Source organism: Biomphalaria glabrata, chromosome 4, assembly GCF_947242115.1.
Source record: "Biomphalaria glabrata chromosome 4, xgBioGlab47.1, whole genome shotgun sequence".
NCBI lineage: Eukaryota > Metazoa > Mollusca > Gastropoda > Planorbidae > Biomphalaria > Biomphalaria glabrata.
The window spans coordinates 1,660,927-1,674,031 of record NC_074714.1 but is presented as its reverse complement, the minus strand read 5'-3'; the positions used below and the strand labels follow the sequence as shown (position 1 = coordinate 1,674,031).

Genomic DNA, 13,105 nt, shown 5'->3' with positions numbered 1-13,105 from the left:
AAATCCAGTGGTGTTAAGTTTCACAACACTCATATGCTAAATTACATTTTAAAGAATCACCACTATTGACTGTTTAGGTATTAACAAGTCTTGCATCTTCTTAGAAGACTTAACAGTTGTGGGAGGAGAGTCTGTAGAAGTCACATATGACTGATCTCTGTGACGAGAACTTAATGGCACATGAGAAACTAATTCTAAGTGTATTTATTGACGGTGATAACTCTATACAATGTCTGCTTCTGTTGTCCTCTAAGAGGTCAATAACTTAATTTTCATTGACTACAACAAAGTAATAGACAACAACTTGATGGAGACAACTTCGTGAGGAAAAAAAAATTAGAAAGTTTATTTGGTCCAATGTGTACATACATTGATATATGGTACAAAAACAAAATATACAACTTTATATTAGCCAATTGTTAAACAACCTGATAGTACTTACAAGAAAGTAGATTAGTACAATCAATAAAAGGACACACAACCTGGTACTTGCAAAAGCCTTTTAGTACAGTCTTATTTATAGTCACACTTTGGTGACTGTGTAAAAGTTTGACAGTAAACAGAAAAAATAAAAATAAATGTACAACTTGCATCACTGAGATGAACATCGCCGGGAATGTATCGAACAAGGGAATGCACTCTAACTTAGATTGGGTCAACAAGCTCACAACCTTAACTCTAGTATGACGTCAAAAATAAAATATTGAGAATATAAATGTACTCATTTTACCTTACCTTATTTTCATTCCTTTAAACAAAAGTTTTAATGCGTGACCTTTTGCTGGTATATGATGCAAATTGTGACAACATGAAGAGTGAACTATGTACAATGAACTGTTGAAAAAAGTAACACCAGCGGAATGTAGATAGGAAAGAAAATGTACAGACAACTGGAATGTCGCAAGTAAGATTCTAATTATAAAATACACTCAATTCAAAACTTACTAAATATTCTTATTATAAAATACACTCGATTCAAAAGCTGCTATTTAGTTACATATCAATTGTGTATAATTACATATTACCTGCCTTCAGAAATTGCTGAATACTTCCAACAAATTAAAACAGATCAAATTTAATTTTTATCATAAATTTCTAAGAAATGTTTGTGTATATAATTGACAGTAACAAGTCTAAACAGCATGCATTCCATACCAACCAAAGCATTCACACAACTTCTGTGTCTAGAGATAGCAGTCTTACAAGTGTCTATTTACAGCAGATGATTTTAAATCATACTGTCGGAATATTCATCATCAGAAGGAGGGGGTTTGTTGCCTCGAGTAGGTGGAGGTCTGTAGCCTCCTGGAGGAATCACTGGACGAGGACCATAATTCTGAGGAGGTGGCCTATAACCTTCATTCGGTGGAGGACCATCAAAAACCTGAGGGTCATCAATAGGGATCTTCTCTTTAGGTGGACCTTGCCTGTATTGTTGAGACTGAGGTGGACCACTGTAAGGCACTGGAGCTGGAAGAGAGAAGACACACAATTAAAATGTAGCTAATAGTGAACAGAAACACACAATTAACATGTAACTAATAGTGAACAGACAGACACACAATTAACATGTAACTAATAGTGAACAGAAACACACAATTAACATGTAACTATTAGTGAACGGACAGACACACAATGGACCTCATTCACCAATCGTAAACAAACAACATTTAGCCACGGGATTCTATATAATTTCTATACAAATTATGTAATCCATAAAGGCTGTCACGTGATACATATTTTTAATTGTTTTATCAATATTATGATGTGGCTAAATGTGTTTATTTACGATTGGTGAATGAGGTCCATTAACATGTAACTAATAGAACTAATGTGATATTCAGAAAAATAAAACAGAACATCTAACTTGTGTTTTCTTGAGTCATTTCAAATGATAAACAAAATAATGTAAACAGTTAATTCTTTCAAAAATTATTTACATTACGTTAGGACTTCACTTAGACCAAACACAAATTTTTTTCTTCCTCATTCTTATTTTTATGTTGGGGCATTCAGATGACTTTGAGATAAACTGTGTTGTGGTTTCCATATAGTTTTCTTTCGATTGGGGTGTTTTGGGGCCAGTGTCTTGTTCTGGCCTTTTGGTAAAGAATGCAGTTTTGAAGAATATGGTCACCATTTTCTGGTGACACACCACATGGGCAGATTTCACTGGTTCCAATTTTGAGCATCCGGAACATTTGTTGTCTCCTTCTGTTGCTTCGGTTCTGAGGCAAAAGATTAGACGTTGATCTTGTCGGGACAGCTTATAATAGGCGTCATCTTTCTTGTGATTCAGATGAGAGCTTGACCAATTTTCATTTATTCTATTGTTTTCTCATTGGTTAGAAAGACAATCTGACTGTGTGGGGTACTTGGATGATTTACTTGCATGGTAGCTGCTAGTTCTAGTGCTTCCCTTTCTGATCTGTGGCTGTCAGAGAACTCTCCAGTTACAATGGATTTTTCTAGTTTTTCTCCATCTGGCCATTCGATGAGTATTCCAGCTCCTCCATTTGTGGTGGCTTTATGAGATGAACCATACATATAAACTCTGATCCATTGGTATATGTTGTCTTTTTTTGTGTTGATGGACATTTATTGAGTTTATCGAGAGCTCTTGTAATCAAAATTTCTATATTCCTACATAATCTTCTGAGCTAATTTAGGCGAGGTTATCTGCATGCATGCTGTTTTAAATTTTTCTTGGTAGGTTTTGGTTTAGATCATTTATGAATATTAGGAAGTGTGTTAGGAACAGGACTCCTTGGGTGAATGCCATTTTTTTTATTAACACTGTTATTTGCCCTTGCATGCAAACAAAGCTTTTCAATTGTTTAGATATTCCTTAATCCAGTTGTACATACTGTGGAATAAGTGGTGTTGGATTAGCTTGACTAAAAGGTCTTGTTCCCAGACTTTGTCAAATGCTTTTTCCAAGTCAACCCACATAATCGTTGTTGGTTTCTTTCTTGAAAGCCATTTTCTATTTCTTGAGTGATGAAGGCAATTTCATCTTCAGTAGATCTTCCTTTTCTAAAGCCAGCCTGGGCTTCAGTAAGTAGGTTATTTGACTTAAGGATCCAAGTGAGTCTGTTACTCACCACACTTTCCATAAGTTTGCAAGTACAGCTAGTCAGGCTGATGGGATGGTAGCTGTCCAGTGTATTTCTTTGATTGCTATGCTTTAGTATAGGGATCATAATGGCTTTTTTCCAGATGTTTGGGATTCTGTCCAGTTTGCATTAAACATTTACAGCAATTTTTTGGGGGGCTCGAGAACCCACATGAAGAAGCATGTCATCAGAATTTTTATCTGGGCGGGGCTTGTTTTGTTTGAGGGCTTTTAGGGCTTCATCTAGTTCCTTCATTTTTAGGTTTGTGGTCATTCCCAAGGAGTAAGCTGGTTTGTTATTTTTATTTTTTTTCATGGATTTCTAAGTTAACATCTTTATTTCTACTTTCATTGATTTGTATTTGTCCTACACTTTGGAAATACTTTGTGAATTCATTTGCTGCTTCTTGGCCTTTCAGGAGTTAGTTGTCTTTTCTATAACTATAGGTATAGTTCTGTTTCTTCCTGATTGAGGCATTTTGCTATTCGCCAGAGCTTGTAGCCGTCTCTATCTACATTTAGTTGTTCTGTTTTTTTCATGCCAACTTTTCCACACAGCAGAGAGGTAATTTTTCCTGAAAACTGTGTTAGCTGCTTTAAAATTTATATTATTTTCTATATTAGGGTTATTTTCTACTGCAAAAAAAATTTTCTTTTATAATAATAGAAAACATTATTTTTCAAAATTATTTCTTAAATAGATCTACATAAAATTTTTTGACATTTGTAAGTAAAAATATTTTTTGATACAATTTTTTTTTTTTTTTTTTTTTAGAAAAAAATGTTCTATATGATCTCCTTTTCAAAATTTTTGAAATGCCAGAAATCAATTTTCCTGGGGTTTTTTTTGCAGAAAAGTTTTTGTTTAAATTAGTCTATTTATTGACATATGCCGCTGGTTCAAGAAGAAAAATGAAGTCCATTATTTACCTGGACGTGTGACTGAGCTAGGAGCCACTGGGTAGTGAGAATGTCGCTGATTGTGAAAGAGTTTCGGCCCATGGTTTCTCCTTGAGCGTCTCCTCTGCCACCAGCAGATCATCAAGACTGTCAGGAACGCTACCACAACGGCACCAACTATACAACATCCAACAATGATGCCAATGCTGAAAAACAAAACATTGAAACAAAACATTCAAGTCTCTAAAGAAATAAAGGCTAATTTTTTTTGGAGTCCAAAGATTAAGAAGATTGCAGAATAGCTACTCAGACCCAGCTGTGACCCACATAAGTTGAGGTAAGTCACTTAACTATATGGTGGTAGATGAGTGGTAAAATGATAGGCTTCCAAACCGAGGGTGTTATGGATTCAAATCTTGGTGAAGATTTGGTATTTTGAATTTTGCATCAATTGCCAGACAGATTGCAAGGTCTGAAAGGATAATTAACTTTGATTTATAGTGATTTATGTCTCTGGTTAGAAGATGAGATATTTAGTAATAAATACTTGAAATTTTTACATTTTTGGTTACATTTTACTTTTATTTTACTAATTGTCTTTTGAGTCCTTCAGGTGTGGTGCCTAAAAACAGTTTAATGAAAGCAAACACTTTTCCTTAAAAGGCTATATCATCTGTGGATGAAAGATACTAGAGTGGTTGGCTGTAAATTGATCTCAATAGTTATAATCTTAAAACTTACTATATCAGAAAATATCTGTGTAATTGTTCCAGTAGAGGCATATATGTATGTTTAGAACTGTCTACTCTACCATGATGTACAATAGCTTCCATGTGTATCTAATCTAATATGGAATTTTCTTGAATACTCAGCCTACATATCAATTTGTCATGTTTTAATTGTGCCCTTTTAGATAGTCAAAAGTCTTGAAGAGTTTCATCTTGAGATGCTGCTTTGTATTGCTTTCAAGACATTTTGTTAATATGCATAGAGTTTGTATTAATATAGATCAATATAATAAAACTGTGGAGGGGAGGAGGTTCAGAAGTGACTAATACATTTACAATTGATCGCAGTTTTCACAAAGTTATCTTAAGATACTAGAAATGAAAACAAATGCACATTTGACAGAGATAAATATTGCTTGATTAAACTGCATTTAATAAGCTTGTTTTCTAAGCTTATTAAAGTTTAATTTTCTACAAATGGGTGTAAGAAGACATCTCAGTCAGCAAGATAGAGAAGATGAAGTGGTGCCCTATTTAGTGAAAGAAGACATCTCATTATGAGAATCAATTATTTTTATTCTAACTAAAATGTCTGGACAAATCAGCATTTCATTTTCACCAAAAAAAAAATTAAGCTCATTTTGAATAAGCAGCAATTTATTTCTAATGAAACTACTGCAGATCAGAAAGTATATTAAAAATCAACTTACGGAGCGCAACAATGTCTGTTAAATGAGTTTCCACAACAATCCCACAGACAATCAATATAGTCTGGCTGCTGGCTGAAGTAATTCTCATACTTTGCACATCTCCAGCCCTCTGTACCTAAAGTAGACATGCAAAACAAATGGAGTCATTATCCATTATCAAGAAATTTTTTAATGCTTGGTTATATATATATATTTATATATATTTACGAATCAATGACAGAAGTAAGAAGTAGACTTTAAAAACATTCTTGTAGTGCTTCCTTCATCAAACATTTGTTTTCTTAGTCTGCTGTTTGCCCTGAATATAAAGAATGTGGTGATCAGTGGTCTTTTGAAACTCTGATTAGCATTTTTGTGAGACAGTATATATTTAATTTTAACCTTCCTAGGTTATCAATATCATTGCTTCTTATATCTCATCAGATTTAGCTAGGCCAGGCATCTCATTTTCAGCTTGTGGATTTAGATTAAAGAGGTTTCTGACATGGGGATAAAACTAACGCGACTCACAATACCCTAGTCTTTGTTTCACTGCTCAATCTCAATCAATTTACCCAACAAATCTTATCTTATCTTATATAATACAGACGTTACTTCAAAAAAGAAGATGATTAAGTCCTACGCGTCATGCATATTAACCAATGACTTAAACTCTGCCAAGTCACTGGTTTTTCTGGCTAGCTCAGGCAACCCATTCCATGCTCTAATAGCACATGGGAAGAAGGAGTATTTGTACAAATTTGTCCTAGCATATGGGACGAGGAATGTGCCTCACTGGTTCACTAACAACACTTTGACAGACGATTGGTTCACAGGAACAAAAGGGTCACCAAAAAATGGTTGACATGACAACTCGCTTGACATTTGGTGCATCAACAACATAGGATAGAAATATTTTGCTAATATCCTGCTCTAGATCTAGCTCCATGACTGACAAAATAAAAATAAATATGTAAAGAGTGAACTTAGTTGTGCATCTAAAAGTGATATTTTATCTTTTGACCTGTACTGCAGGAAGGGGTGTTTCATTTGAAAATATTGTGTGTGTATGTGGGGGGCACTATAGTGCAGGGAGATGCAAGGCTACAAGCGATGGGCCTAAGAAGTGTTTGTGCATACTCCATAAGTCATGTATCTAGATATCTAGGGGTTTGCAGGCTGTTCAATTGAAGGATGAAAGAGACAAAACAAAAAGGGGACATATAGAATTTCAGTGCTAGACAATTGTCAGCTGTGGGATGGCATTGCAATGTGGGCCTTTTATTGGTGGATTTAAAAGTGTTTGAGGCAAATATTTCAACAATAGTGAATAGAAGTGTAGCATCCATGGGTTACACATTCTTAGAATTCAAGGACAGCTGTTTCATTAGCAGATCATACTATCCATGGGTTATTTTAAATAGGTGCCTCTCAACATCTAGATCTACGACTGACAAAATAAAAATAAATATGTAAAGAGTGGTCGATAAAAAAAAAATAAGTTGCCAATTGTGATTTTTTTTCAAACTGACTTTGTTCCTCTGGATGGGAAGATTCATTTGAAAAGAGTGTGTGTATATGGGGGTGCATTATTATTATATTATAATATATTTATAGTACAGAGATGGAAGGCTACATCTGATGGACCTTAGAAGTTAAGAAGTGTTTGTGCATATTGATATTCTATAATAGGAATAGGGGATTGAAGGCCCTTTGTTTGAAGCAATGAAATTAAAAAAAAAAAAAATTAAATAATTTTGAATCATTACTCTAGAATCTAGAAAATTGTGTTGTAAGTGCCAGTTGTGGTGGGGGAGTGTTGTAACAAGGGCCGATTTATTGAGACCTAACCCTAACCTAGGAAAAATAAACATTAATAACTAAACTGTTTAAGGGGGATGCACAGTGAGAAAACATAGATTTAGGTCAAAAATATCGATATTTTAAAATTAATTGATTTTAATAGTTTAAAATGTCTAGAATACGAATTCCCTATCAGAATACTAAAAAAAATACGTTTTATACATCAATTTTGTATTTTAAATGTAGATATATAAGCAAAATGTTGATGTTTTGGTGAAAAATCAACATTTTGTAAGCTATAGTTGATAAGCTAATGTACGCTCTCATCCCTAACAGATGGTATCGATACAAAGGTCTACTTTTCTAGTTCCGATTATGTGCATGGTTTCTCATTCTATAAATAAATAGTACTGCAATAAACTTTCAAAATACGTCACTACCTCTTTTTTTTCCCTATATCCTCATATACACACCCACAAAGCCATATTTACGCATGCGCACCATCAAAGCTTCTCTGGATACTGTACATACACGCATGCGCACTGAAAAAGCTTCCGTAACAACAAAGTATGCACGCATGCGCACATGACGTGAACCGGTCCTTCTGTAAACTTCCTCACATCAACAATCGATTCATTATTGAAACTCAGAAATGCCAACAAAAGGTTATATGTTTGGAAAGAAAAAACGTTACTGTAAGCCCAGAGGACGACATGCTTCAAAGACAAATGCACAATTACAAAGGTAAGTCTAGATCTAGAGTTTGCTTTTTTTTTTTTATTTACTAGACAAGCGTGTGCTGACACATAAAATTGATAAAATAATGAAACCTTGGCTCTTTGAGTTCGACAACGTGTTTATCCAATGAATCACATCTAGATCTAGAATCTAGATTCTATAGACATTAAATAAATATCATGAAAATGATTGCAAACATAGAGATCTATCCTTTTATAGATCTAGTCTATATTAGGAGCATAGATCACATTAGAACTAGATAATCTCTAGAGATTAGATTATCATGTATGATGATGTATTGAACAGTATTGTAGGACTTCAACTTCAACTCAAGTCTTGGTCTTAGTTGTTTTTTTTTAGATCTAGTACATATTGTCATATATAGATCTACATTACATGTAACATGTCTCTATACATTCTTTACTTTTTATGATTAATACAATATATGATTTCTAAAATGCATTATAAAATTTAAAATAATCTTCATGTTGTGATAGATGTGACGTGTACTTTCATACTATTGAATTTTTTTTTAAAGACCCTCTAATTTATTTTTTATTTGTTTGCAGCTCTGTTTTGGACACAGCTGGATCTGAAGCAGCAACAACACAGCCTGCAAGTGCAGCTGAGCGAAAAATATCCCTAACTGCAGTTACTAACGCTGATAACACCAATAAGAGGCTGCCTGAAGATTTCATATACGTCATGATGAATTCAATGCAATTGACCACAATGGTCTCCTTGTTGTGCTGTCCACATTGCTTTGACAACAAATTAACTATGTGCATCACACAATCAAAAGGCATGGCTCATTTGATTAAAATCAAATGCCTAAATTGTGAAACATATTTGTGGTCCGACTGGACCTCAAAAAAAAGTAATGATGTTCATCTGGATATTAATGTCCGCGCTGTCGCTGCATTAAAAGAATCTGGAATCTCGCATTCTAAATTTGATAGGTTTTGTGGACTTATGAGTATGCCCTGCATGCACAGAAATACTTATAACAATCTAGCTAACATAGTCAATACTGCTATAATTGAAGCTGGTGAAGAATGTATGATTAGGGCATCTGCTGTTGTACATGGAAGAAACATTTCACAACCTCTAACTACAGATGAAAGAATAAGTTCAACAGGCTGTCCTGTTATTACAGTTTCTTTCGATGGGACTTGGCATAAAAGGGGCCACTCATCTCATTCAGGAATTGGCACAGTTATTGATTTTGATACTGGACTCGTCATCGACACCGAAGTCCTATCAAATTATTGCCATGTTTGTGATTCAAACTCTGCAGAACTAAACTTTGATGCCTCTAAGCATATGTGTCAAAAAAACTTCAGTGGCTCAGCAAATGCAATGGAGGCCGCAGCAGCATCCAAAATCTTTTCGCGCTCTGTGGCATCCAGAAAACTTGTTTTTGGCACGATGCTGTGTGATGGCGATAGTAAATCGCATTCATCTGCCATTACCAACTCAGGATATGATGTAGAAATCTTAAAAGAGGACTGCATTAACCACATCTCAAAAAGAATGTTTAATGCTTTGAACAATTTAAAAATGTCTAACAAAAAAGAACTAAATTATAGGCTTACAAAGCCAAAAATTGAAAAAATTACAAATTACTATTCCAAAGCTCTGCGCCAAAATGCTCCCGACATTCAAAAAATGAAGCTGGCTGTTATGGGCTCATTTTTTCATATGATGAGCTCAGACCTAGATCATAACCACAGGTTGTGTCCTGATGGCGCTACATCTTGGTGTCACTTTAAGAGATCAGAGGCACTAAAACAGCCATATAAAAAACACAACCAGACCATCACATCAGAAATAGGTAAACTGTTATTTCCTATAATGAAAAGACTAACAGACACAGATCTGTTAAAAAGATGTTCTAGAATGGGAACACAAAACGCCAATGAATCTTTTCATTCCCTCATTTGGCAAAGATGCCCCAAAACAGAATTCGCAACATTAAAAACGGTAAGGGCTGCGACATACCTTGCTGTTTTGGCCTTCAATAATGGACCTGTTGGCATCAGATCAGTTTTTGACATATTAGGCATTCCCTGGACACTAAAGAACATTTCTTCTAGTGAGAAAAAGCAAAATGTCAAACTACAGCTTGTTAGAAAAAGAAAATCAATCGCATTAGTGTCCAGGAGAAAAAACTTGAAAAAACGAAGAATTGAGCATGAGCACCGGGCAGAGGTTCTAGAAGGTCCAACCTATCAATCAGGTCATTTTAATGAATAGTTTTTTGTTTTTTTTATTATCTATTATGTTGTTTTATGTAAATATTCCCTTTTTTTTCATTTTTATGGTTACAATAAATATTTTATATCATTTTAAAAACTTTAAATGCGTTTTTCTCAAAATGTATTTTTAGGTGCATGTTGTCCACAAGAATCTCAAAATCTTTAGTTCTGTATAAGTTAGACTAATAATTTTTCACATGTAGTTTATTGATAGTATATCATAGGTAATAGGCTGCAAAAATTTTCAATATGTATAATAAATTTCATTAAAAAATAAAAATAATGATGTGACCTCAGATGAAAAATGGGGTCGGAAAAAAATAAAAATTTTAAAAATTCATAAAAATAAAACCAGTAATAATTTTCAAAACAAAATTAGCCAGTTACCTATGGGATTCAAATATCTATCAGGTGCAATCAAAAAATTAAAAAAATTTTGAGTACTTTAGAATATTTTAAGAATTTTGTAAATATTGTTTATTTTCAAGATGGCCGCCATTTCCATAGCAACCCAAAAGGCTACACTCATAAAATGTGTATGGTTACTCATGTCTCTATATGTTCTATCAAGTCATGCATAAAGCTTTTCTATTTATCTGTAAATTACAAAAATTGAAATTTCATTGTGCATCCCCCTTAAAAACTATTTAAACCGTAGCGTAGCACGGGCAATAACTAGATCTAGTATTAGTAGTATAGATCTAATATTGAAGTAAAGTAGTAAAGAGAAGTCGTAAACAACAAACACGGAAGTGATCATCGTACATTTCTGAATTCATCAAACCTACTCTAATAATTATATAATATTGATTCCGGACTAGATTGTATTATTTTTCTATTAGATCTAGACTCTTAAATCTAAAAAAAAAATGAAATCAAAGTATAAAAACTAGATAAATCAACTTACCAAGGACAAATATCAAAAGGGCTACCAGATGTATAAGCACCTGGTAAGCCATTTTTTTTACTGACCCAGCTCTAAAAAGTTTCACTGGAAAAAAATTGACTCTAAGATCTAGCCCACTGACATATATATATATATATACACAGAGAGAGAGAGGGAGGAGATAGATATAGATATACATAGATAGATAGATAGATAGATAGATAGATAGATAGATAGATAGATAGATAGATAGATAGATAGATAGATAGATAGATAGATAGATAAATAAATAGATAGATAGATAGGCCTAGATAGATAGATAGATACTTTCCTTTTGAAGAAATTAGTGGGAGTGACTACTGATACCGTCAGAATTATGGCTGGATGACATTGCGAACTTTTGTAAAAATTAATTTTCTTAAATGCTTTTGTATTGTTAGTCTAGATCTACTACATATTTACACATTTAATTACATGACTGACCCATACAATTTAATACAAGTACGCTTAATATAAGCTTTTTTTTTAAGTTTTATATTTTTCTTGTTAAAATCATGTCAACATTATATAAAAAAATGTATATTAAAAATATTAATATTTTACAATTCTATATTAGAAACAATTAAAACAAAAGATTTTTTTATTATTATTTTTCTATTAAAGACGCAATTGAAAAATATTTTTTTTAATGATTTTTCAATTTAAAAAAATATTTTAGGCTACTTTTATATGTTCTTTATATAAATTGAAGAAATTAATAGCATTTGGCCTGTAGATTATAGTAGGCTAATACGTAATTTCCCTTGATTCTATAACGTTTACGCACGTTAAATTTTCTTATCTTATCTAATACAGAAAAAAGAAGATGATTATTACGTCCTAAGCGTCATGCATCTAGTCATGCATGTTAACCATTGATTTAAATTCTGCCAAGTCACCGATTTTCCTGGCTGGCTCAGACAACTCATTCCATGCTTTAATAGCACTAGGGAAGAAGGGGCATTTTTACTAATTTGTCCTACAATATGGAACAAATGTCCTAGCATATGGAACGAGGAATGTGCCTTATTTATCTTTGTGTTTTTCTGAGTATTTATTTATAACATTTTGTCCTGTCTTTGAATATTATGGTTCAGTGTTTTATGTATAATTGCTACTTTACTTTTAGAATCATAGACATTTTAAAACAAAAAAAAAAAACAAAGAGATATACAATTCACAAGATGGCTGCCTGGTCGTGCGGTTTGCGCGCTGGACTGTCGTTTGTATTTATCGAGGGTCCCGGGTTCAAACCCTGCCCGCTCCCATCCCCCGCCGTCCTGCGGGAGGTTTGGACTAGGAAGTAAACTATCTTCAACTCTGAAGGAACATCCGAAACATGTAAAACATTTTACAAACAAACATTTTACAAGCAAGAATATACTTTAAACAACAAGTTGGAGTGCGATTCGTACTTACATTATGTTCTCTTTATGTCATTCTAACAACAATGAAAAAAAAATATGTATACTTGCCAACAATTACCAATTTTAGATAAACTTATATGAGATATCCATAGAAGTGCTGCAAAAATACCTTCTAGTCAGTAGCGTAGTAATTAAGATGTTTATATAGAGTTCGACAGTAACGCTAGGCATGATATATATTTAGAATTGGCAAGATGAAAATTGATAGGCGTAACAAAGGTGCCTTAAGAAAATGCTTTTAAGACCAGCTTAGGCACCATCTTTCTTGAAGTGACAGAACAGAGCACATTGTTGCATGCGGATTCCGAACAAGACAGTTGCAGATTTCTTCTAAATTAACCTCGCCCTATTGAAAAGCACAAGCGCCCATCTTTGTATTCTGTGAGCATATAACACGTTCAAATTTTAAACCAAGTCCTAGAAGTGTGAAACTTGCACATGTAGACATATTTTGCAAGCGAAGAGGCGGCGGCATAGACATATATATATAGACTGGACGATAAAGAACAAATTATTATCGGA

General features: G+C 33.6%; 2 protein-coding genes across 2 annotated transcripts; one reads left to right on the top strand and one right to left on the bottom strand.

Moving 5' to 3' along the window:
• Positions 1-322: 322 nt before the first annotated feature.
• LOC106056115 (uncharacterized) lies at positions 323-11,260 on the bottom strand. The gene is made up of 4 exons (XM_056025684.1): positions 11,139-11,260; positions 5,454-5,568; positions 4,046-4,221; positions 323-1,470 (listed from the first exon to the last, which is right to left on the bottom strand). Exons 1-4 carry the CDS (start codon positions 11,188-11,190, stop codon positions 1,229-1,231), a joined length of 585 nt encoding a protein of 194 aa, XP_055881659.1. The 5' UTR covers positions 11,191-11,260; the 3' UTR covers positions 323-1,228.
• Positions 7,336-10,335, top strand: LOC106054779 (uncharacterized). The gene is made up of 2 exons (XM_013210807.2): positions 7,336-7,979; positions 8,543-10,335. Exons 1-2 carry the CDS (start codon positions 7,888-7,890, stop codon positions 10,227-10,229), a joined length of 1,779 nt encoding a protein of 592 aa, XP_013066261.2. The 5' UTR covers positions 7,336-7,887; the 3' UTR covers positions 10,230-10,335.
• Positions 11,261-13,105: the final 1,845 nt, after the last annotated feature.